The following is a 26,146-nucleotide window of genomic DNA, read 5'->3' as shown; positions in this document are numbered from 1 at the left end:
GTATGGGAATGAACACATAAAGCAGTGTGATTATATTGTATTAAAGCAACATTATTTTATTATTAGATTATGATTATATTGTGTGTCATAAACTCATGAACAATATGGTTATGTATTATTATATTATTATTATTATTTTATTACTATATTCTAACATGACCACAATTCTCATCATTTAATATGTTCTGGCACAGACCATATCTCATACTTGAGTTTGACCAGTGTCTATTCAAAAGCAACACTATTAATGTATCATCATATAAAACAGCTGCACATATTTGTTCATAAATATAACTTAGAAAAAAAAAATTCTTTCTACTAGAAAAAAAAATCAGCACAGGTTACATAATGGTAAATTTACCATCTGGACAGAGCAAACAAAACACCAGAAAATACAGATTTATAGGAGGATTGAATAATCAAAACATAAAATAGAGTGTATATATATACGCTTTTTAATATATATAAAAATTTATTTCTATTTTTTTATATATATGTGCTGCATGTTGACCCCCTGAGCATCAGATAGTTTTCCATATCACATATTATGCACATTTATTTAATTTGAAAGGCACAACCACTTACAGAAAGATATAGAAAGTTTTGGCACTGAACAAACTTTGGCTATTCTCAGCTCTATTTCATCAGGTTTAAAGAAAGCAGTATTTTGTGTAAAACTGTAATCACAAAGTAGGAAGTCAGAATTACTGAACCTCTTTTTATGCTAAAGAAGCTAATGGCACCGGGAGAAGTGATGTAAGGCAGAAGAGTTTCAGTCAGCTGCAAACTTTGTTAAAGCCTGTAACTTTGACAAATACTCTTCTGCTCAAAAGAAAGTGCAGATAATCCTTTTTATGCTGTAAAAGTGGTTGATGTGAGACATATGAAAGGAAAGTGAGGTTGCTCGAGGATATATTAAGCCACATAGCAGGTTGGTTTATCTGGGTTACTACCGAGTTTCTGTAATTGTACATGGAGATTGAACTCTGGTCTGTATGTATTGAAGTGGAAAGCTTGCAGGAGTATTGAGTCTCACTAGGAAAAGAAACAAAGGGGCAAAGTTTGAGGACTTCATGGAATTACAGTCTGGGAGTGAAACCATGCTGTTGTTTTTTCTTGCCTAGGGAATTTGAATATGATGAAAGACTAGCTGTATTACAAGATAAATCTTAAGTAAATACTTGGGTTTAGAAATTTGCAAGAACTGTGGAGACATCCTGTTGGAATATAAACCTGGTTATGTTCCCCAGGGAAATCAGATTTTGAAGGAATTGCATGAAAGATTAAATTCTTTTCTTGGGTGACATAGCATTAGAGTCACAGTTGATAGGAACTCTGTCATGACCCATTTCTGTTGGACATATGTTTTTACAAATGGATTCTAATAAATTAGTTGAGGATGAAGGTATTTACATCAATTCATTTCTTTTGTCCACAAGGACATGTTCTAAAGATTATGCCTCATACATGAGATAACTCCTGACATTTCTTCAACTGCTTCCCTCCCCATTCACCATCTGGCTGAGACTTTGAAGCTTTTACCCAATAATTAGTCACCACTCATCTCTGAGAAAATCTGATTCAGACTCAGAAGGAAGAGAACCAGGATAAGATATTCATTTGTATGCTAAAGTTAAAATAAGGTTCTTTAGCCTTAGGTATTTCTCAAGAAATTTCCCAGAAATCTCCCTGATTTCTGTTTATTTTCTAACTTCATTCCTTTTTCCCCTATTTTTTCACTTTTAGAGGTAGTGATCAACCTATGCCATGGTACAGATAAGCCAGTCATTTAAACAGATATTTCATTCTTTATTGTATTTGCCCATCTTCTCCCCCATTTTTACAAATCCAATTGATTCCTGATCAGCTTGACTTGACCAAGAAAATACCACCTTTAATAAGCATTCAGAAGAGGGTGAGGTTTTGGAAGATTTTTATTTCTTTATGTCTGTCTTTAAGGTGTTGATTATTGGCCTAATTAAGCCTTTTGATGAGGAGATGAGAATTCTCCAACATTTCCAGGTTTTGGAGGAAAATAGTTGGAAGGAAACAGCTTAGAGATGCTGATTTGATCTTCTTATTGCAAAATACATAACCTACTCATTTATGGCTTTCTTTTCCTCCTTAAGTGCATGTAATATTCCATAGAGAGCACAGTAGCAAAGTTTAATTGCTCTTTCTCTGCCTCTAGAGAAGGTGTAGCTCTTTACACACTACAGAATAGTTTCCTTTTAAGTATGGTTTAGTGTCATGTTGATCAGTCTTCTGATGTTGTACAGAAATTCTGGTATGCAATGCTGTTTCTATTGTTAGTAAGGTACACCTTCATATAGATGAGCTGCAAGTGAAGGCCACTTTGGATAAAAATTAATACTATTTCTATTCTCAAGAATACCAATACTGACTTGAGGATACAATGAAGTTTGTGTCTCTTGCTTTTGCTTCATCCATTTGTTCTCAGCTGCTAGTTCATTCTCACATTCTTTATCCTCCTGCCAAGACATCCCATCATGACCTTGGCTCAGTGACTCAGGATGGGAATTTCCAAAGTTTTCCAAAAGCCCCCTTTGATGCCTGTTAGGGGGAAGACATGAATGATTTGACTGCAGTTGTGGGAAATACTCTTTGAAATTTACTGTTTACCTTTGAAATTGCAGGCATATCCCATCCAGCCCCTTGCCAAATTCTGCTACTTAGAAAGAACTGATTCAGTAGATTCACAGTGAGTTGGAATAATTTTGATTTCACTGATATTATTTAAGGTGGCTCTCACTTCTTTTTCCTTCCTCCTGTTTTCTTTCAGTCCTGTAGTGGATGTTTCATTTTTCCTGTCTTTCCAATACTACAAGGAAGAGGTTGGCAGCTCAGTCGCCTTTGAGTATAACTGTGAGAAAAGCAAATCTTATGATATTGGAGTTATTGATAATTACAGCTAGGCTAATCTTAGATGATTTTATTATAATATTGTTCCTATATATTTGTTCCATATTCTTCCTGTAAGAAATGCAACAAAATATTAATAGCTCCATCCTGTTGTGGTGCTGCCCACATTAAAGTAGGAAAGGATGGCAGGCAGAGAAAGAGATTCATAAGGATGATGGGGCACTTAGTTTGGGTTTAGTGGACAGTAGAACCACAGTACCTGTGATGCAGCTGTCTAGACGAATGAGTTGACTAACATTGTAGATGCAATTTACATACTTGGAATGGGTAGTGATGTGATTATCTAGTGCTATGTGTCATAGGAGAGCTACTTCGCAACATGCCTCTGTCATAGTCAGTTTACCTGCACGCCATAACCTACTGGGCAGTAATTTTCTATGTAAATACAAATGTCCTTTACCTTGCTTTATAAAATAGATGATACTTCCAGAAACATTCACTGATCAACTGGTGTGATAGGAGGTTAATATTGTTGCTTCAGTGTAGCCACTTGAACCCCTATGGTCTGCTGCACCTGCATGTCTAGTATTCCTACTTAGAGGTAGAAGTACTGAAAAATGGAACAGTTCTTTGGTACTCAAAAATATAACTGGCAAAACATGCAGACAATGGTAACTCAGTGAGATTTTCTGTTAAGGCATGTAACAATATCACTATTTTTCAGGTGCTGAACTAGACTTACAAAAAAAAAAGCCAAACCCTGAATCTCTGTTGAAAACTCTGTTGGGCCTGTTCAGAAAGCTGCAGCAGGTAAAACAAAGAAAGAGCAGGCTGTTGCTTTCATTCATGTTGCTTTCAACAACATACACTGTACTGGCTTCTACAGTAGAAGTAGACACCTCCTTGGTTTCTGTTAAACTTTGGATCTGGACCCTTGGTTGAAAAAGTTGAAACACTGCTTTAGCTATAGACAATGCTTTGATTTATATATATATATCAATCAAAACACACTGTTTGCCCTCCTTTGTAAGTGTTACCACTGTATATTGGGCTGACTGACTCAAATGTTCATTGTCTCTCTGAGCTTTTGCCACATGGAGCTGGAATGCATCCTAAAGTATGTTTCTAACTATTATTTTCCTCACGTAGCCATGTGAACAAGATGGATAATCTGAAATTGCTGCTGAGCCCCCAGCTACTTCACTACAGGCAAAGAATCCCCCTTTTTTTTAATATTTTCCCAAAACCAGTGAAGCTCCCAATAAGAGAACTAGCTACAGTTCAGAATTTGCCTTTTTCCACTACCATTAATGATTCTGGCTTTCACAAAGTTCTCATTTCCAAATGAACTAGCATCAGTGATCACTTATATCAATCCCTTCAAAGGGGATTTTAATGGAGAAAAAGATGAAACCACTCATACCATCACTCAAGTCAAATGAGGAGTCACTTGTTTCTGCTTGGGCAAAACAGACCATCAGCTATAGACCTGCAGCACTCTGTTAACCTGCTCTTTGCTTGCTTTTAAGGTTCCCATGGCTGTTCGCTTCTCACTGAAGGCATCTTGCCCATTAAAATAGCATCTCCCTGGTTAAAGAAGGGACAAATAGACCATTACCTCTGGGCTGTGATTAATTATTACAGACTTGTGCATCTGCATCAGTAAATGCCTAAGAAGGGCCATTCAGGATGTAAGAGCTTGCTTTGGGTATCAGAGGAGAATACTCCTTCAGTGTACTCAACAGTGATAATGCCATATTACTAGCTTAATTAAATCACTGTATAACCTTAGAAATTGAAGTGAGTTAAAAAATTGTGGGGAAACTGTCAGATGCTACTTTTAAGGTCCAAATGTCTACTAAGGAAATGAAATGGATAATTCGTACTGTGCCCTGTAATTGTAAAAGACAGTTGGACATTGCAGAAACTGAAACCTATTGAACATGCAGCGTAGATGGACTGCTTAAAAGAAAATCTGGACTGCAGAAATTATTGGTTAAATTCTCTTATGTGTTTTAAGAGGGAGGTATTGTGGCTAATAGTCCTTGTATAAATATACTAATGCTGATCCAGAACTGACTTTGAACTGTGAGGACTTTCAGACATCTCCTGTGAAATTATCTGCACAGTACCTGATCAACAGGTGCTCAAATATTCAGAGCCACAATGTTCCGTTGATAAGCAACCGATATTTATCTTCAGGGTCTCATAAAAGAACAAAAAGGCAGATGTCAGACATCATCTGCACTAGTGCTACTTGCATTATCCTGTTAAAATATAGACAGAAATACAAAAACTGAATACCGGGAAAGGAAAGGAAAAATAGATTTTAAATTATTGCAAAGTCAGGGACACAGAATTATGTAGTCCAAAACTTCTGTGGAAGAGCATTATTCTTCTCTTCTGGTGTCAAAACATAGAGTTATTTTTCTTTCTGAACATAGAAACACTCTGCTATGAGTCACCTTAGTCCCAAACTGAGTTGGATTAATTGGAGAAAATACAATATTAATCTCTCTCTTAGCTTTTACCAACAGTAGTTGGAAAAGATTAGATAGTAAATGCCACACAAATTGCTAGACCTTGTGTAGAAGAAATACCTTCCTCAACCTAGGGATGCTTACTTCAAAAGTAGGCACCCTCAATTAGTTTTTTACTGTTCTGCCTGCAGTACTAACAAGTCAGATCAGATTCATGCATGTCTTAGTCATATTGAATCTTTTCCTCCAGGATATGTATGAATTCCCTCACTAAAAAAAAGAATACCAACCTGGTCTTAATTTAGTCCATCCTTTATACAGATCAGATCACTTCTTATAACCATAGGATTCAGGATGTAGTAAAGCTTTCAACTGGCAGCTTAGCTCTCAGGAAAAAGGAAAACCCCAGGAGAAATACTGGAGAACTAGATAAGCAAAAGGCCTTTTTTGGTTCTAGAATATGCATCTGGAACAGGTAGAGGTGAAATGAAATAAAAGAGATATGGCCAATATCCAACAGGAAGTGGCTAACAGGGTGGCAAGCTGAGTGGCCACAGAGTTAGCGATATGATTTGGGAAAGACAAATTCATAGTATTTAACATACTTGCCACTGGTAAATGATTTAATGAAAAACAGAATAAAATTAATCAGGTAACTGATTTTCACAATGGCCAAGGTAAAGAAAACTACCTGAGCAAAAGAGCTGTTTTGTTTCTCCCATCATGAATACTGCTGGACTGTGTCTCAAGCTCCCTCAAAGCTAGAAATAAGGAAAATTCCTTTATCTCTTTGATTAATGACCACAGTTGTAACTTGGTATTATTTTGCCTATGCATGTGACATCAGGTAAGAGAAAATCATATTCAATGCATACCATTGTTTTAAGGAAAAATTTAGAATGTAGGACCAGTTTACTTCAAACTATGTCATAAACACTTCTTTCATTGATGTTTTGCAGTGGCAAAGAATTTATTTCTTCTGTGATACCTCTGCCAGTATTTAATCCCGATATCAATGCACTTATGAATTTACCAATCAGTCTATGCGTCACCTGGAAGATGACATCCCCTGTGTTCACATTTGTGTTCTTTCTCTTGCAGTTTACTGGAGATTCAGCTCCTAAGAGTGCTGAAGATTGACTGTTGGGAGTAACCCAGCAGTAAGAGAGTACCAGGCAGTGTATTTGTTGCCATAACGAGATTGAGACTTCCTTCCTGGTAAGCAGACAGTTGAATGACTCAGCCAGTTATCAAACTGTCGTGGTTTAACCCCAGCCAGCAACGAAGCCCCACACAGCCACTCGCTCACTCCTCCCCAGTGGGATGGGGGAGAGAATGGGAGGAGTAAAAGTGAGAAAACTCGTGGGCTGAGATAAAGACAGTTTAATAGGTAAAGCAAAAGCTGCACACACAAGCAAAGCAAACCAAGGAATTCATTCACCACTTCCCATCGGCAGGCAGGTGTTCAGCCATCTCCAGGAAAGCAGGGTCCATCACGCCTAACGGTTACTTGGGAAGACAAATTCCATCACTCCAAACGTCCCCCCACCTCCTTCTTCTTCCCCCAGTTTATATGCTGAGCATGACGTCATATGGTGTGGAATATCCCTTTGCCCAGTTGGGGTCAGCTGTCCCGGCTGTGTCCCCTCCCAACTCCTTGTGCCCCCCCCAGCCTGTTCGCTGGTGGGGTGGGGTGAGGAGCAGACAAGCCGTTGGCTCTGTGTGAGCACTGCTCAGGGATAAAACATCCCTGTGTTATCAACACTGTTTCCAGCACAAATCCAAAACATAGCCCCATACTAGCTACTGTGAAGAAAAGTAACTCTATCCCAGCCAAAACCAGCACGCAAATGAAGATGGAGAAATGGAGGTGCCTGGAGGAAAGAATTCCTTATGGGTAGCAGTTGGTATGACATGGTTATGAATCATGAAGAAAGCAGTTACTTTAGAAAGAGCTGAAAGAAGACTATGCAACATTTCAGAACTAACAGGTGACAGGTGAGGCATTGAGTCTTAGAAATACAGTTATCATGATTTCCAATAACTGGTCAAAAGTGATTCCTGCCTTCAAAGTTCTTGCCCCAAAAGGAGACCAAAGTTACAAACTCTCCTACATAGGAAAGATTTCTACCTAAGAAATGTGTAAGAGATGTGGTGTGTGTAAGAGATTTGGTCACCTCCTTTATTCAGAGAATGAAATTTACGCTACTTTTCTTTGGTTGAAATTTAGATTGAAATCTTTGGTAATTGCTAAAGAAACTGTAGTAATTACCATAATGAGTAAGGTAGTGTCTGCATCAGAGGTAGCAAATGAAGTAACAAAGCATGTTCTGTCATTGGACAATGGAACCAAGCACCAGCATTACCTTCTGTTGAGAAGACTGGAGGTAATTTTTAATGCCCTTATGCTACCATTGTACAAAAGGGAAAAAATGTAAGGAAGAATCTTTAAAGAAATATTCTAACTTTTGACTTTAAATTCTTAGGTAAAAGAAGTAATTGGGTTTACCTGAAAACCATAGTAGAAATAAATATATTAAGAGGTAGCCAATAGACCTTTGAGACAAATAGGCCTCAGCTTGTGGTTTGACATTAGTTCATTGAAGGAATGTTAATAAGAAAAAAAAATTGCAAGGAAAACTGTCAGACATGACTAACAACAGAAGTGAGAGATGAGCTAGAATCTTCTAGGAGCACAGATGGTAAAGGGATAGATTTCAGATAACAAAAATAGCTATAGCCAAATGCTTTAAAAGGTTATGATAATTTTATATGAATAATAATAAAAGAAGAGCTTTTCTCTGAAACCCCATTCAGTTAGCCCTGAACTGATATTCATGAGGAGGTTCCTACTGCAGATACCCTGAGATCTTCTTAGAGAATTTTGTTGAAAGGTTGGTAAATTAGGCAGGATTTCTTTTCTGGTGGACTTACCAAAAGACTTACTTTAAGTCAAGAAGAAGCTTTAAACACTGTTAAATTCCTTTCATTTATATTTCCTAAGTATTATCATTTGTATGTATTCAGTTATGAATACATTGTGAATTACAGGGATTTTATTATTCTTTGTTTACATGTTATGTTATGTAAGTAGGATTGTAAGTGATGTTCTTTCTAGTTTATTGTTGGTGATAATCTAATTTCTCTGAGGATGTTCGTGGAAGAATCTTGGTTCCCAGCTTGTGTCATTTGGTCAGTGTTTGCATTCCTTCTGTATAACCTTTACAAAACTCTGTATAAATTCTGTAAAATTTTTTTCTTCATACTCTTCACATTCTTTGCATTTTGCTGATGTTTTGGAATTCAACTGAAAAACAAAATGCAATAGTAAAGCAGGGTACTGATCTATTTGTTCTGATAGAGAACTAACCGTTGTTTGTCCTGTCTTTGTGAATAACTCTAATGCAGTCAATGGCTACAGAAAGCATTGCTGGAGGCTTCCATGGTACTTATGGTCTATGCAGCTCCTGGCTTGCTTTCCAAGTAGAATCAGCTTTCAAAGATACAGCGCTTCAGTGAAAGATGCAATTGGCTGTCCTTTTGAAAATTAGGATACTTTTCTGTATGTGTCTGAGCATACCTGACTTTAGATACTGAAGTTATAAACTGTTATTTATGCATAAACATTCAAATGCCCTGACACAAGTATGCATGCACAGTCAGAAGTATTTGCTTTGATGGGAATCCTGAAAGTGTTTTTCTGAAAAGCACTAAATTCTGCGTTTTCATTGTTGTATGTGTAGCTTTTTCATTGTTGTATGTACAGGTTACTGGATCCCATTTGCTTTCATCTGTACCATCCCACCTTTTATATAACAAAAGAGGTACTTCTGCTACTGAAGAAACACTTTTGATTTGCCTTTTTTCCACAGACCGTTGGTGTTACTTACCTTGTTATTTTCTAAGCTTGCATTTCCATTTTTCCATACGTTCCATACATCCTGTGTTTTACTACAATTTTTGATAAGACATTCTTGAAGAATCACTTCTGTCTCTAAGAAAAAGCATCTTATTACAGGTTCTTGGCATTCTTTCTGAAAAAAAATGAAGTTGTAATAGTTTTACGATTAAAAAGGAATAAGTGAATGTAAGATATAATTTACCACGAAGTGGCTGATTTTTATTTACCGGCTATTTCTTCTTACTTGTCAAATACTTTTAAATATCTGCAAAGTTTGGCTGTGACAGCTAGCAACATAAAGGCCAGCCAATTTGCTAAAATGAGGTGAGACAGTGTCTTAGTGAAGAACATAGGAAAATAATTAATTAGGATAGAAATTTGGGATATAATTAGACATAGTGGCATTAAAATAGTATTATTCTTAGTAGTGCTAGCACTTTCATTCAGAGATCTGAATTCAGAATAGGTAGGGGACAAGAGAAAGTAGATATTGCCCGTATTTCACAAATTAAAGTAAAAGAAGCAGAGGTACTAATTTCTCCATCAAGTCAACAATAAAGCCAAGAATAAGTCCTAGGTTGTCTGACTTTCATATCAGACGGTCCCGCTTCAAGAAAATCCTCCTGACATTATGAGGTATTAAATCAGCCATTAAAATGGATTAACCTCTCTGGCTCAGTTCAGTTAAGAGAATATGTGTGTGGATGTGGACGTGCATGTCTTGTGACCTTTTTTCCTGTCATGTACAAGGCTAACTGTACAGACACATCAGACTCTGTGCTTTCTCAGGCTTGCCAGATCCACTGAATACATCAACATTGCTGTATTCTGCGTGCATGCTGAGACTATTCTGCACTGAGGTAGTCAGTCCATCATTTCTAGGAAATCTTTCATTAACTCTTTATGTATAGGATTCATGTATCATCTGTGTTTGGCACAGTCCTTTGTGTGAATGTTTATGTTGTCAGGAAAGCAATGTCTCAGAAGCAAGGCTACTACCGCAGCGATGAATCCAGCCAATTCCACCTGGGCTATACCAAGATGACTGGTAGGAGTGGGGTATTGGCTGGATTCATTTTCTTGGTGGGATGCATGTGTCCCATGGAGTGCAGACTGAGGTCCACAGCAACATATTATGAAAAAGTCTCTTCAGGAATGAATTTATGGAAACTGCATTTAAGATGATCATATTTTACATAGGTTTCTATGATTGTATTAAGAATTATATTGACAAATTAACATAATTCATCCCTTGCAGGATAAAATATAATCTGCAACTATTAGAAATCTAAATCCTTAAGAGTACCTAGGTATTTGCTGCTAAACTAAGGAGTGGCAAAAGCAGAGAAATGCACAGGTAGATGCTGACAGTTACTCTCCATATTCCACTTCTCTGGTATTTTATTCCATTAAATAATGCATGGTGTTAAATAATTGTCTTTGGAAGTTTCTTTGACACTTTTTTCCTCCCTCAAATTACAAACGAATACCAACATTATTTTAGTAGTGTTTGCTTTGATAAGATCATTTTGGATCATCTGTTTTAATTGATCAATTTTAATAGCAGGTGATTCAATAAAATTAATACCTGCTTACATAATGTATCATAAGTACTTTAACAGAACTGTTCCTTCCAAGGCAAATTATTTGATTTGAAACTTTTCTCAAATTAGACCAAGGCTGCCTTAGGAGAAAGTTGCTAGTAAAGAAATGAAGCTACCATATTAGACCAGCTGCGGTCAAATTTTAAGTTTACTTACACCCTCATCTGTGTTTGCAGTATATAAACTGACATCAATGTCCTAAAAGAAAACAAGAGTTAGAATTATGAATGTTAACTAACGGATTTAGAGATAATAAAGCTAACTCTGCAAGACATGGATTAGGTCCAAGTTGAAAGGCCCAATCCATCCAGGTACTGGGAGCCAGCAAGTCAGGGGATCTTAAAGTCACTTAGTAACCCACAGGATGAGCTTCACTATGAGGAGGACCCATCAGAATCGAGTCCCGCCATACTTTCTCCAAAGGACCTAACTCCCAAGCCCACTGCCACTTTTCTTAGGAAAAGTGAGAAAGAAAATAATGTTTAATTCTAGAGTCCACAGTATTTGGTCAATTCTAATTCCCTTTAACCTTCTATTGCTTTGCTTCCACCCATGAAACGGCATTATACAAACACCATCCTTTTTCCTGCTCCCTGTCACTGACACTTCTTAGCTGAGTACAGTGCTAAATATTTAATTATGTCTGCTCCTATGATTATATGAAATGCTGACTTTTTCATGAACTTACTTTGGATGTCTTGATCTGCTCCAAATCTTTCAGAACTTCTGCCCACTTGCAATGACCTGCTACTGTCTTTGGTACATAAGCACTAGAACAGAAGAAAACCAGTGACCATTAGGCTAAACAGCAGGCATACATAAGGTTTGTGCTGAAAAAAGTCAGAGATTATTAAGATACTATAGATACATTGTTTGTATGTATATATACATATGGTAAATGTGTGGGGCAAGTATATTTGACAAATCATAAAATCATATAGATACATAAAAACTGTGTCTCAGAGTCACCCGCTGTATAAACACTTAATGTGTTTTTTAAAAAAGCCGGTTTTATAGCATGTAATTGCAAGAGAAAGGTTCAACTACCTAATGTAAAATAGCTACAATTCTTTTGAAGTATACAAAAAAATCACCAATTTTAAAGTCTCTTATACTGAAATTTTCTACCCACCCCCGCTACTGTGGATTTTCTACCTTAAGCCCTGTAGAAATATTTGTCATTTTAGATGTAATTTTTTGCATCATACAGGAAAGCTTCCTCCTGCTATGGATAAGATTTTACTCAAAGTGAACCACTAAAGGGTGGAAGGAAGATTTCTTTCTCCTTGAAAGATTTTTGGAATGTGAATTGCGGTTTTAATGTGTCCCCACTTGGATCTTTAATTTTGATGCCTTTCAGTACTGCTGTACTATAAATAATATATGACAATGTAGGGAAAGACAGACCAGTTGTTTTGGGAAGTTGGTTTAAAACAAGCAGTTGTTAAACATTTAATCCTTAACCAAAGGCTCGAATATTACAAGATTTTTGGGAAACAAAAAAGAGACTGGTTTATAACAAGAATCAGAAGACACTTGCCATGTTTTTGCCAGGGGAAATGAGAGAGAGAGAGAGGAGAAGAAATGTCAGACCTTAGCAAAGTCTGAAGGGGCACAAGAAGAAAACAAGTGGGGCATGTAGACCCTAGAAGCAGGGCCAGTTTTCTAAGACAGGAAACTGGAGTGAGAATGGAAGGAGGCGTCTCATACACATAATTCAGCATACATATTTAAAAATGCTCACATGTGGTAGTTTTTTCATTGCAAAGACATATGGCGATTGATGGAGGTCTTTAAATGCAACAATTTCAGCAATTTGAGGGTTATCACAGAGATTAGGGCCAAGATGCATTCTTGACCAGACTGAGCCTAGTCAAAGACAGAATAAAGTAAGGGACCACGGCTTACAAAGCAATGGGGAACTGCATATCATGGCAGGAGAGGATCCACTCTCTAAAGTGACTGGAGGCACGCAACAGCTGTAATAGTAAAAATAAATAGTTTGTATTTACTGTCTAATTAACATTGACTTTGTAGTTACCATAGGAAGAAGATGATTAGTCCCATCTCATTCTTTAAAAGGCAAAAGAAATGGCTGTTCAGAAGAAGATACAGCTGATATTGCAGACAAATACTTTTCAGATGTGTTTTCTGAAAGACACAACCAAGACGATAGCTTGTCACAATCTGATTTCACACAATTTTGCTTTAGTACTGACTTAATTAACCAATTTGACAAGACATCCAATCAAGACAAGACTACCTGTTGTGTGTAGATTGAAAGACCAACTGATTTGTAGCTTGCAGAAATATATAATCACTTTACAAAACAGTTGGTGGAAAATCAGGTGCTGAAGACACACTGCCAAAATTTGAACTCATCCTGGGCTCCCTATTTATTTATCTGTTCATAATGCAGACTGCAATTTAATGCAGGGACAATATTAAAGAACTTTTGTTTTGTTTTCCATCCTGGAGATCTTTCCCCTGGCTACCTTTTGCCACCCAAATTCTATGAATTACCTACAACTAAAACATTAACTACAATATTGTGATTGCCTATATATGAAACTCTGCAGCAAATACATCAAATGTTATAGTTATATGTATAATTCTTAAATATACTATTTACACAATGTACATCTAATAGTGGAAAGTGATGTATTTAAGAACTCTGTCAGTGGAGTCTGGCAACTGGAAATAAGGAGGAGGTGTGAGCTGTGCGTTGACCATCAGCAAACGTTTCACTGTGCACAGCCTCGGAACCTTTGTTCCAAAGTCACAAGCCCTTTGATTTAAGCTGATACGGTTTCTTCACAGAGCTAGGTTAATTATCTGCAACTGTGCTTTTGATCCAAGGGTTTATTTCTTATTATATGTGCAACACTTTTATATTAACTGATTCAAACAATGTTTCTTTAGCAGTGGTTTATTTACATACTAAATTACAAGTGAATATTTAAAAATGGACCAGAGAACATAATAAAACAAGAGCTAGCACTGTGCAGTGGTAAAAATATCAAAATGGGAGATCAATCCATACATTGTTAGGTTTGCAGCTTACTTGCTGAAAGTCACCTTTATTAAAGCACCAATTGGCAAAGCCAGAAGAGTAATACTTACATGTCACAGGGGACTTCTGAAGAGTATTTGTAACAAACATTTGTTACTCTCTTAAATAGAAAATGTTTTAGATATATTGCAAGTATTTTGTTTCCAAAACCCACAGAGAGCGCTGAAATAGCATAATAATCTAATCACTACATAAATTTCCACACTCAATAATGGAAAGCAGTGCCAGACCCTTTTATCACCTGTGTGTGTCCAAAACCTGTTAAATAAGAAGTATGTAAATGAATGATAAATAGATAATCTAAATTACAGTAAGGCCAGAGCACATAATATCTCATCCATCTTCTGAACTATTTCAGTATGGAACATGCTGTGTTATTGTTACCCAAATTATGTCTAAAACCAAGGCTCAATCTGTTACTGTTTCCACAACAAATGCAAATTGAAAATATGTGAGTATTAAAACCAAAATATTAAGTATATATAAATATATATTTTCCAAACATACAAGAATGTAATGGAAAAGAAATATTAACTGCTTGGCTATGGTCAAAAGAGCTAAATCATTTTGTTATAGTATGACAGAAAGGCTGTAACCTTTCCACAGTTAATATTGTTTGATCTGAAATTTGTCATGGTGTTGGTTTGGGGTTTTTTGTTGTGTTTTGTTGTTGTGTTTTTTTTAAATCTGCATACTAACTGTTTTGATTTGATTTGCTAATCCTTAAAAAATATCCTATTTTAGGGTTTTGTGCTTTTTTGATTTATTTAATTGAAGTTCAAAAGTAGCCTTATGGGGAAACTCAAAGTACATTTAGAGACATTTAAAATCTGATTTGTTGGATACAGCTGAAGAAAACATGTTTTAATCCCATGTTTAAATTTTTTAAAACTTGTTTTAACAAAATTACTTAAAATGTATCAGAAACATTTTACAATAGGTAAACATTTTGATCATTTTACAAGCCAGTTTCTATCAAATGAGAGGAGGTGGCTATAAATTAAAATATGAATGACTTATGTTGGGTCCATAAGCACTTACCAGCTTTGTGTTTCATAATTAGTATTATGGGGCCTTAAAAAGCTGATTTGAGAGGGAGTTCCAGTCCAAATGCATTGTCAAATTTATGCTGTAGAACAAAGTGTTCAAGGTGAGGAAAATAATACATTATAGTACCTAATGAATAATGGGCAAGGGTTATCATTAGTTTGTCATTTGTTTCCTTTTTTTTTTTAACAATTGTTCACTGTGATGACAACAGAACACTGGGTTCTTAATAATTAATGTAGTTGTCTTGATTTTGGTTTTCTTAAATATGGTAGGTAACTGTTTTACTGTAATGAAATAATCATTGCTAATTTAAAACAAAAGCTTAGTTTTTAGGAGTAATAGAGAACTTGTACTGATTGTAAAACATATAAAAAATATACTACATGCATACTCTAAAGGGTATTCCATTTGTTTATAGAAAAACAGCTTCTTAACATCAAGAAGATCACCAAACACATTCCTTTCAACAATTCAGGACCATTTCCTACCTGAATTTCTTAATTATTTCATCCAAACTATTATTCAACAACATCAGGATTGTTAGCTCACTTACATGCTTTGACAAATTATTCTCCTGCCTTGAACACATTTTGTTGTAATGTAAAATTTTCTTTGGCCAGTGTCACTTTTTCATTTCTTACTCTGTTTAATCATTAACCAATTCCTCTCTGTCTTCATTATGCCTCTGATACTTACCCCTGTTTTATGGAAGCTTGAACTTTGGACAAGGGAGCAGCTCATATTTAAATACATACCTATTTTTATCTGTAGCTTGTGTCCTGACAACGTACCAACTCTAGGTTAAGGTCATATTAAATCCTTTGTAAGTGAATATATGTTATTCCAAAATGCAACTGAGAGTTATGATATACACAATAATCTGTTTGGAAAATGAATGCTGTTTTTTTAATAATGAAGTTAAAATGAAGCACTTAAAAGAGCAGTTACCACTGAGTAAAATCTAAGCCAATCTAAGCCACAGTAGTACTGTTTTGTCTTTAAAGAAGCAAACATATATGCAAATGACAAAACTTTTCTTTAACAAGGCAGAAACAGTTGCTGATTTTGCTGTTTTGGCTGTCACAGAAATTATAATTTAGTCCAAAGAAAATATCCATAGCTCTACAATATTTAAGTTACAACATTAAATTACAGTATTTAAGTTACATAACTTACCAATGTTTTAGCTACTGCTGAAGAGTGCTTGCAAGGCCCCCTCTTTCTCTCACTCTGCTCTCCCCTACCACCACCAGTGAGTGAGCTGGCGGGGGGGGGGGGCGGGGCACAAGAGGTTGAGAGGCGACATGGCCAGGAGAGCTGACCCAAACTGAGCAAACAGGTACATCATACCATATAACATCATACTCAGCATTAAAGGAGGGCGGGAGTTTTTCAAAGGTAACCGTTCCTTGGAGACTAGCTGGGCATTGGTCTGCTGGTGGGAGGTGGCAAGTGATTGCTTTTGCATTACTTGGGTTTTTTTCTTTTTCTTTACTATTGAACTGTCTTTATCTCAATCCCTGAGTTTTTCTCACTTTTACTCTTCCAGTTCTCCCTCCTGTCTGGCTGGGGCGGGGAGTGAGCAAGTGACTGGGTGGCAGCTTAGCTGACAGCTGGGGTCAACCCACTGCAACTATACAATGCAGTCTCTTGAAGACACTTGCCTCCATTTCTGTGATCTTCCTAGCAATCGTCATCTGCCTTGTTGTTCTTGAAAACAAGTGACCAGAAGCATACAACATACTGAGATCTCATGAAGGATTTAGAAACTGTTGCTAATATTTTCACCTTCCGTGGGAAGTAGGGAACTGGCTAGTGCCAGTGTTTTCTTCATGACTGTATCACACTGGCAGCTCATACTTCAGTAATATGTTCCCCTGCCAGAACTTTATGTCCAGTTCTTTCAGAATCCTGGAATGTCTGAAGAATCTTTCACTATTTGCAACCCCCCCGCCCAACCCCTCAAAAAACCTAAAGTCTAACCTGCTTAATTTTTGGTTATTCTCAATTTTTCCCTAACTTCTTGACCTCTAGCACACAGCTTTTTTCTTGATCAGTCCTCTCTGCCTTTGCCTCTGGGCTTTCTGGCTAGTCTCAGTGGTGCTGATGGGCGTCACTAGTCCTTCCATTCCTTACTCCTGTAAGCAAATCATCCTCCTCAGACATTCTCTCTTGTAACAACCTGTATTCCATTTTTGTTCATCCTCGGTTTCTTGGTTTCCCTCCCTTTTTTCTGTGTACAATGTGTTGCTGTTATTTGTTGCCAAACAATGTTTTGTTTCTGCCCATTTCTCATCTTCATTCTCTAGTGCAATAGACCTCTTCTTGCACATTATTTATCCTATTTTAGTCAGTCTCTACTTCTGCCCTGTTCTACAGATAGGTGTCCTCAACACTTTCTCTTTGACTTCTTGTGCAAGGGCTGTAAATCTTCTCTTCTTTTCTCTGTTACTGCTGCGAATTTCCCTCTAAAATCGTACCATCACCTCCAGCCCTCTCTAGTACTTGGATGTTTTATTGAGCAACATTTCAGGCATAAAGTGTTTTTTTCAGATCCATATTCAAGTACTGTCTACATCGTGCAGAGCTGAGCTCTGCACCCATTCATTTGTATTGTCTCTGGAATTCTCCTTCAGTGTCTCCTTTGCCACAATAATTATAGCCTCCTTTAGAGAACGCTGGCTCTTCCCCCAATCAAATCTCATCCTGTGGCTCTTGTTCTACTGTTTTTTGTTGGCTCCACTAATTAATTGTTCTGTCCTCTTGTGCTAGGGTAATCCCTTTCAAGGGGACAAAGTGCCAAGTAGTTGCACAACTAGAGTGCTGTGTCTATTTAAGGTTGTGTATTGTGCATAATATTTGAACTCCTTCTCTATGCTCAGAAGCATAGAGAGCATTTTTAATGTCAGAATCTATGAGGTTAGGAAGAAAATCAGATGTTTCTCCTATTTGTATCCTAGTCTTGTAAAAAAGAAGCGGTTGGGGAGAGGGGGGTGTTAAGATTTATTTTTTTTTCAGGAGAGAAGCCATGGAGAGTAAAAATTTCATAAACTAATGGAAGTGACTAAAAAAGGAATGGAGCCCATAAAGAAAGCAATACTTCTGAACTAGATAGATGTTTCAGTATTGAGCCCTTAAATAAGTAATTTTGAAATCAATTTTTCATGGATCATGAGTAAGTTTTAGAGGAAAGACATGTTCTCAGTGCCTTGTTATGGAGTAAATGCTGGAAAACACTGCAAGTCAAAGGAGCAGACTCACCGATGGATCTCTCTGCTCTCTCATTCCTAAGTTCCTCTAGACAGTTTAAAGGGAACAAACAAACAAACAAGAAAACCCCCTGAATATGAATTAGTGTCAGAATGTATTTATTCTGATAGGATAGAATTAAGAGATAAAAACAGACAGCCACATTATTGTACTCTGAGACAATAAGAAACTCCGTAGCAGATGCTGCCTGTAGGTGCAGCCCTTAAAACACATCTTGAGAGTAATTTCATTTGTGTGTTACCAATATCAACAGAAAGTAGTATTTTCCTATGAATGGATCTAGTACCAGGGACTTAAATCCTTTTCCAGTTTCTACAGCCTAGTCCCATCTATCGAAGAAACTTATTTTACAGCTCTGCTAAGTTCTGTTCTGAACACCATTCGATGCAGCAACTGTTAAAAAGTTGTGTCTTTGCTATCATGGTGCCTGAATCTGTTATGATTCCACAGCCTTTTTGGTGGTTCTTCTCCCTTCCTACCCATCTTTGCATAGAAGCCTAGGAAACTAGCCCTCAAGCTCTACCAGGTGTTACCAGCAGCTCTCCTTCTCAAGGTTTGAAGGCAAAGAGCAAGATTTCCACGTTTCTGTATAGTTTGTACTTACTGATCCAGAAAGGAAGTCAGTGGAATTACTGAGTGTTAAACTGAATCACATGCTTGAATGCTTGTCTGGATGACAGCCAGAACATGCCTTAGATTGTTACGTCTTCAAGCCTTTATTTCACAAAGCTAAAGTGCTTTCTTCGAATTTTTGTATTTAGCTAGTTAGGCAGGCTAAAGCCTTTTTGCCGTTGCCATTTTAAAATTGGGCATTCTTTAAATATTATTCCTATTTGATTACTTCTCTTTCACCCCCCTCCACCCAAGAACTATAGCTTTCCTTGTTTTTATTGTATAGTGGCAACTCTCCTGTGGAGTACTATCCTACCTAGCTTATTCTGCTTGTTATGTGAGTACTGTTGACCTTCAAAAGAGTATTCTCAGTAATCAGCATGGCAGGAAACTCTTCCACTTTAGCTTATGTGTTCTTTGTTTGCTGAAATACTTGATGATTTGCTTTTGACAGTCATCCAGTAGGACTTCCTTCTCCTGTATGCTCTTGCTAATTGGCATTTATGCCAGAAAGTAAAGTTTGCAATGCCTGCTTGAAAATTTTGCCCAAAGGTCATAGAATCATTGCTATTCCACTCAATACCTTAAACATCAGAATTTGAAATGTAAGAAGTTAAATGTTTCTTTTGACCTTTTTTTGCAAAACATGCTTGAGGCCGGGGCTCATGCCTTATGAAGATGTGTCCTATACTTGGCTATAGGCCTGAGAGGAAGTTTTTCCTTGGTGCAAAGAATGATGTTATACCTTTCCAAAGAACCTTACAGTCACAGTAGCAGTGAAACCCAACAGAAGTGCTGCAGTATTTAGGGATAAATATTAATTAGTTGAATATGAATATTATAAATTAAGAGCTTTCCTTTTAGTCTGTCTGCTTTCACTAATTTGTCGGTCACAGTCTCAGAACAATGCATACTCCATGACACCACAGGCCTCTTCCATTAAAGGTTCTGCTTGAAATAGGGGTGCCAGATCCCTTATTTACATGACTGAGAGACCAGGACATCAAACATGTTGCTTACTCCATAGGTTAGACTTACCCCTTGCCTGTCAATTCAGGATCCCTCTTAAGCATTTTTTTGACAGTTGGCAAAATCCAGCCAGAAAAGAAAGCTAATACATGCTTCTTTCTTTTTACATCCTTCCATGTAATGTCAGTCTTTTCAAGGTATCAATCACTTAGTAAATTATGACAGATCCACTTAATGTTGTCCTGATACAAGCATATATGACATTAATGCTAGGTTTTCTTGACAAACACTCTGATTGATAAATGGAGAAGCCCCGAGTTTTGGTAGTGGCAAAATTAATGAGTTGAGGAAGTACACAGAAAAAAACCCTCATTTTTAAGGCACAGATTGTTAGCTTTGACCATTTATCCCCAAATGACCCCCCTCAGGATGCAATATGCAGTAGTTAGTGAAAAGGCCTTTCAGAGTATACTCTCCCAGATTAGCAAGCAGTTGAATCACAGGAGATTTGAAATGTAAAGGACATTAATAAAACACACACAAAAAAAGAGCCAGAACTAGTCAGCACTTAAGTTTGTTTAGCAAAATGTGTCCTGATCTATATACGCTGTTAGGTGCTCCCTATAAATATTATTTGTGATGTTTCTATGCCACGGCAACAAATATCCAACAGGGAACAAAAATACAATTGGGGACAAAATTTTTGTGTGTTTAGTGGTAGGATAACACCTAAAACCATGCCAAACACAGAAACTTAAGCAGTAAAAAATATAAAGGATGTCATACTGATGCATAGAAGTTGGAAGTCCTGAGACCATAAAATAGTTATCACAGGAGCAACTGCTGGACAACTAATATCTCAGTCTTAGCAAAATACTCAGCTCAGAGACTGTGAATAATATGATATGCTAATAGAGGTCTGTAACACACTTGTAATAGATAGAAGACTAAAAATAACAAATACAGTTCTCAAAACGGTAAAGTAAGGCAGTATTTTCAGAGCTTGTTAAAAAAAGGAAAACTATAATCTGTGACCCTGTTTTACAGTGATAGTTTTACTGGAATTTACTGGACCCTGAAGTAAACAGGCAGGATGTAGTTTGAAATACTCAAAATAGAGTGCTTGTGTAGAGCTTCTTGTGCTTTTATTCTTCTTTAAAGCGCAGAACGAAATCCTAATGTGTGTCAATTGCCATAGCTTTACTGAAACCAATGAAGTTATTTCCATTGCCACAGTTGTTTAGAATTTGACCAAAATGTTAACCTGGGAAAAACAGGTTTATTGAACAGCCGAGGAAACCAGCACACAAACTTCCAAAAGAAAGATTGTAAACAGATCAATAGGCAGAAAAAAATTAGTATCAGGATTCAAAGAAAGAAGAACAAAATATCTCTGCTATTGATTTGTTTCATATTTCTGCATAGGAAAGGCAAACAAATTTGGAAAGGAAATTATTTCTGCTTTATAGTATTCTAAATCACTTATAAATAACAATGCAGTAAGACTTACAGCAACTGAACAATCATCCTTAGTTTCTTGCCTTAGGTTACAAGAAAATTGATTATCAGAAAAGCTCTAGTGTGTGCTACAGAAGCCTCCCCCTTTCATGTAAATTTTGAATGTATTTTTGTGGAATGTAACAAATTACGAGATTGCACACTGAACCACTTTTTCTATATGTATGCAAGTGGTGAGTGCAGTACAGTAGTTGTCATTATTTGAGGTTTCTTCAGTTTGTATGGGTGATGGTTTTCCTTCATTTCCTGGCAGCCAAACCCAGAATGTATAGAGGAATGGAAGAGGTTGTGTGTGTGCTAACTAATGAGAGCTGAAGCAATACTAAATTATATTAAGCTGGTTTCTGTTACCGTAGCTCTTAAAAAAGAATAAATGGTGTCATAGTTCATAACAGTGCAGCACAGCACTCATCCAGAAAACTTAAGATTTTCTTTCAGACAGGGTGAGATGAGTCTACTCGTGAGTACATTCATTTAGACAAAAGTGTTTTTAAAAAGATTGAAAAAAGTACTTCACAAGGGATGTTAAAAGCAGTTGTATATAAAATAATTGGCAATACTGCAAAGCACAAATAAATCCCTGTGTGCCTTTATGTTATAAAGCTGTGTGGAACAATATTATTGAAAAGGAGTAAACTCTTGGATAAAATTACAGGTCTGCGTTCTGGCATTGCTTGCTTCATTGATTTAACATACAAGATGTTAAGCCAAAAGCAACTCACTTTGATGATGGTAATTAAGTGATAATAAATAAAAAAAAAAATCAATTAAAAAAAAAATTGTCTCATTTTCAAAACAGGCTGATGTCAGCAGCTCCCACTGAAATAAATGCCTGATTCAGCTGTAGGTAACTGGTTTAGTAAATGTGCCACATCTACCTTGTGGGAAGGCATAAGAGGAAGATAAGCTAAAGATAATATTTCCCCATAGTCTTTTTTTCAAGCAAGTTTTTTCATCACTTTGGAACAGTAAAGCTAAAAACTAGTTCTATGTCATTCTAAGTAAGGGCTGATACAGTGTTTTATCTGCCTCACAATCATAGTCTCTCTTTTAAAAAAAATTATATAAATTACCAAAGATATTAATAACTGTGTGTCATACTGTTTGCCTGAACAATACTCGGTTTGCTGAAGGCAATATAGCCCTGCTGTCTTATATAGGCTTTTCTTTGCTCTCCCACCAGGACTGCTTACTACTTGCTTGCCACCAAAGGAAGGTATCTATTTGTCCTGAATGGAAGCACAAGATTGCAAACCAATTTACTTCGTTGTCTTTCTAAGAACAGCTAACAAAGTTTGGTTTTGGCAGATATTCACCCAAATGCCATGTAAGGTCCACAGGGTTGGTAAAGGTAGAATCAAATTTAGAAGTCACCAAAAATATGGCCATTCACATACAGCCTGGCACCTTTTGGTCTTAAAGCCAAAACAGGCATCATGCATAGTGCACATAGAGACATGTGGCAGAATGCAACTGAAATGAAAGCAGTAAGGAAAATTCACATGAATTATTACAGAGGAGTCCCAAGCTGCTACCTGGCTTCTGAAACTTCCCTGACTAAATGTTTGAAGACCTTAAGACTTAGCTTTATACCAAAGTCTTATGACTGCATTCTCTAGGATTCAGGCTATTAATAATAAATCTCTGGGCATTTCAGTGTGGGACCTCAAGAGGCCAAGGAACCAGCTGACTCTGTCCATGTAAGCATTCCTCTTTGGTTTTTATTTGAAAACTTAACTGATAACATTGGGTGCCTATTTCCACATGGGAACAAAATCATAACAAAATGAGGTTGTGTTACACCTATGTCAGGTCAGAATGAACACACCAGCACACTCTTGCTACTTCCAAAGATTACAGCAACTCCCAAACCAAAACCAGAGTTGTCATCAATGCAAACACTCATTCTAAGAATCAAGATAGTGCAATAGACTCTTTCACCAATGTTCCTGGTGCCCTCTCCATAAGACCTGCAAACTGGATAATCAGCATAGCAGAGAGTATGGCTGAAATGTGTATGCTGAAGAATTTTACACTTTCCTTCCCTAAAACCAGGAACTTCTGTATGTCTAATTGAGCTCACTGATTTTTGTTCCAACTCTCTGCTTCAGAAGTTGAACTTCTGAACTACTGAACTAGACTCCTCCTCCTGAGAGCACACACCTAGAAGTTTTCAACACTCCTGCAAGAACAGGTCCAACAGCATTTCAGTCTCAGAAAACAAACTTTCTTCTTTTTTTTTTTTTTCAAAATTTTACATCTGTTTGATTTTTTCTGAAGCGACTTATGCATTCCTGCCACTCTACAGTACCCCTGCTGTATGCCACCTCAGAAAGTCTTTCCTCCAAATTGATTAGGTCAGATTTAATACTATTATTTGTTTTATACTTGGATATTGAGCCTGCAAGTTGCTGTGCCTGTTCTTTTCCCACTGGGTTTTCTACCTTTTGCTTTCAGAGCCTGACTGACATTACTGATCTTTGTCTTAGACCTGTATAGGCAGCCAGTAACAGTTTTGCATCAGAATAGCCATGCAGGGGTCGTCTTGTTGAAAACCTGTTTTACATTAAAGCTTCTTTACACACCCTCTGTACACTCAAAGGCCTGCAGAAAATCCTATTGTAAGAAGTATGTCACACATAATGACTCTTCATTAGCCCCTGCTGGTCTCCAGGTAGTATGTACCTTACGGGTAAGATGTAATAGGCAGATGAGAAAGGGTTGTTGTCCTTACAGGTTAAAAATTAGGTACGCGTCCCTGATATGAATTAGAGAAGCACACTGAATTTAGGAATAGCAGAGCTAACTGTAAGCAAAAGTCCTCTAGGCCTGATGTATCCAACCCCAGCCAGTTGTGAATGCCAAGGGAAGACCATGCTGATACCACCCTGATATATCCTCCAATCTCCAGCAAAGGAGAATGCATATAAAGTTTGTCAGATTTGGGGCTAGTGATTTCAAGTTTATAAATTCTCTAGCCATTTTTCCCTGCTGTTTATCAGCATAGATAAATATGTGCTTTTTAATGGATTTTTTTAGAATTTTATGTAGCAGTTTCTTCTATGTAAATATTTTTTTCAGCTTACGTTTCAAATTTTGACAGGCAATGTTAAGTTCTAAAGTTTATATATGATGGTAAGTAATTTAAAAATGCAAAATGTTACATTAATGAGGCCTCTTCATAATGTAATTTTCTAAAGAGTACTGCTTTTACAAACATGTATAACCTAAGGGAACATATCTTGCATTTTTAAAGTCAGCTTGAGTTTTCTAAAAGTCACAATGTCACTACCTTGAGTAAACATACGTGTTGTTTTCAGACATTACAATGGAACAAATGCTGGTATTTACTCTTTTCCTGAAAACAAGTATTTCATTTCTTTGTGATTTCAATCTATTTATTTTTGTTTCAGTTCACCAGGCACTATAAGAACATTTTCATCGTTGGCAATAGCTATTTCAAAACTGAGCAACCTAGTTGAAAAAGAGAAAACAAACTTTCTTCTCTCTTAGTTGCAAACTATGAATAAAAAAATGCATGGAAGGGCTATCTTTTACTAATTCTAAATACCTGGGACAAAGTACCATACTTTCAAGATTACATGCCTGCCTTGGTGCCAAAAGTATAGAATTCTTCAGGGCACATAGCAAAGTTGCATCCCATAGACCAAAGTTTGTGGTCAGCTGAGGGGATGATAAATATCAGTTTATTCTATTGGTTTCAGTAAGAGTGAGGCATTTATACTACTCAAATGCCTACCATATTTCTTCCAAAGATGCTTCCCTGTCATTCAGAAAATCTGAGGGATACTGAGCAAGAAGAATAACCTATTATTTTGAGAATGCTCTTTTTTTCTTCTGTATCAGAAATAGTTTAGCTACTCACATTTAACTCATACAAGACAAGATTCAAATATTCTTTGAGCATGTTACTTCCATTCCCATTTCTTTGGAATGAAGACTGACAAAAGTTGCAAGCAAATTAAAGAACAAACTAGCAAGCAAAAAAGTCATCACTCACAATCTTATAGGATAAAAACATTGTAACAGTTAAGAATCTGAGTGTATAACTTTCCTGATTTCGGCTGATATAGAGTTAATTTTCTTTCTAGTAGCTGGTATAGTGTTATGTTTTGGATATAGTCTGAGAATAATGTTGGTAACACACTTACGTTTTTAGTTGTTGCTAAGCAGTGTTTATAGTAAGTCAAGGATTTCATGCCCAGTATATAAACTGGTGGGGGAGTTGGCTGGTGGGGGGCGCGGATCGCTGCTCAGGAACTAACTGAGTGTCGATGGGCATCGAGTGGTGAGCAATTGCATTGTGCATCACTTGTTTTGTATATTCCAATTCTTTTTTTTTTCCTTCCTTTCAGTCTTTATCTCAACCCATGAGTTTTGCTTTTTTTTGATTCTCTCTCCCATGCCACTGGGTGGGGGGGACAGTGAGCGAGTGGCTGCATGGTGCTTAGCTGCCAGCTGGGGTTAAACCATGACAATAACTCACAAAATTGCTTAAGAAATATGGCACCTTATGTTTTTTTCTGGTTAGAAATACTAAGTAGTACATTTAAAGTAAAGGTTTCTTTCATTTGCAAGAATTTTTAGTGGTTATGTGAACTAGAGAAAATTACCCTTTCTTTAGAAGTATAAACAGAAATCAAAATTAAGATCCATGATTTAAATGACAGGTTTTTGTTTGCTGGTATTTAAGTCAGGACAAAACAGGTGTCTTAAATTCCTTTGAGATAAACCAGTCTGTCCCAGTTCTTGGATGCTACCATAC

At 36.8% G+C, this 26,146-nt stretch overlaps 1 protein-coding gene across 9 annotated transcripts in view; it reads right to left on the bottom strand.

Moving 5' to 3' along the window:
* Positions 1-1,916: 1,916 nt before the first annotated feature.
* The window catches only part of IL15 (interleukin 15), a 55,923-nt gene continuing 31,693 nt past the window's right edge, over positions 1,917-26,146 (bottom strand). For 5 of the 9 annotated variants that reach the window (XM_069779717.1, XM_069779731.1, XM_069779700.1 and 2 more), the window contains exons 3-7: positions 12,910-13,019; positions 11,557-11,638; positions 11,025-11,066; positions 9,254-9,397; positions 1,917-8,670 (exon numbers count right to left, since the gene is read on the bottom strand). In XM_069779717.1, the coding sequence (XP_069635818.1) occupies positions 8,557-8,670; positions 9,254-9,397; positions 11,025-11,066; positions 11,557-11,638; positions 12,910-13,019 (492 nt within the window). In that variant the 3' untranslated portion in view covers positions 1,917-8,556. Of the gene's footprint in view, positions 8,671-9,253; positions 9,398-11,024; positions 11,067-11,556; positions 11,639-12,776; positions 12,848-12,909; positions 13,020-26,146 lie in introns of all 9 variants that reach the window. The other 4 variants (XR_011324091.1, XM_069779760.1, XM_069779744.1 and 1 more) reach the window with 4 other exon arrangements.

This window comes from Haliaeetus albicilla, chromosome 1, assembly GCF_947461875.1.
Source record: "Haliaeetus albicilla chromosome 1, bHalAlb1.1, whole genome shotgun sequence".
Lineage (NCBI taxonomy): Eukaryota > Metazoa > Chordata > Aves > Accipitriformes > Accipitridae > Haliaeetus > Haliaeetus albicilla.
Note: the sequence above shows the minus strand (reverse complement) of the source record. Positions and strands in the feature narration are given on the sequence as shown.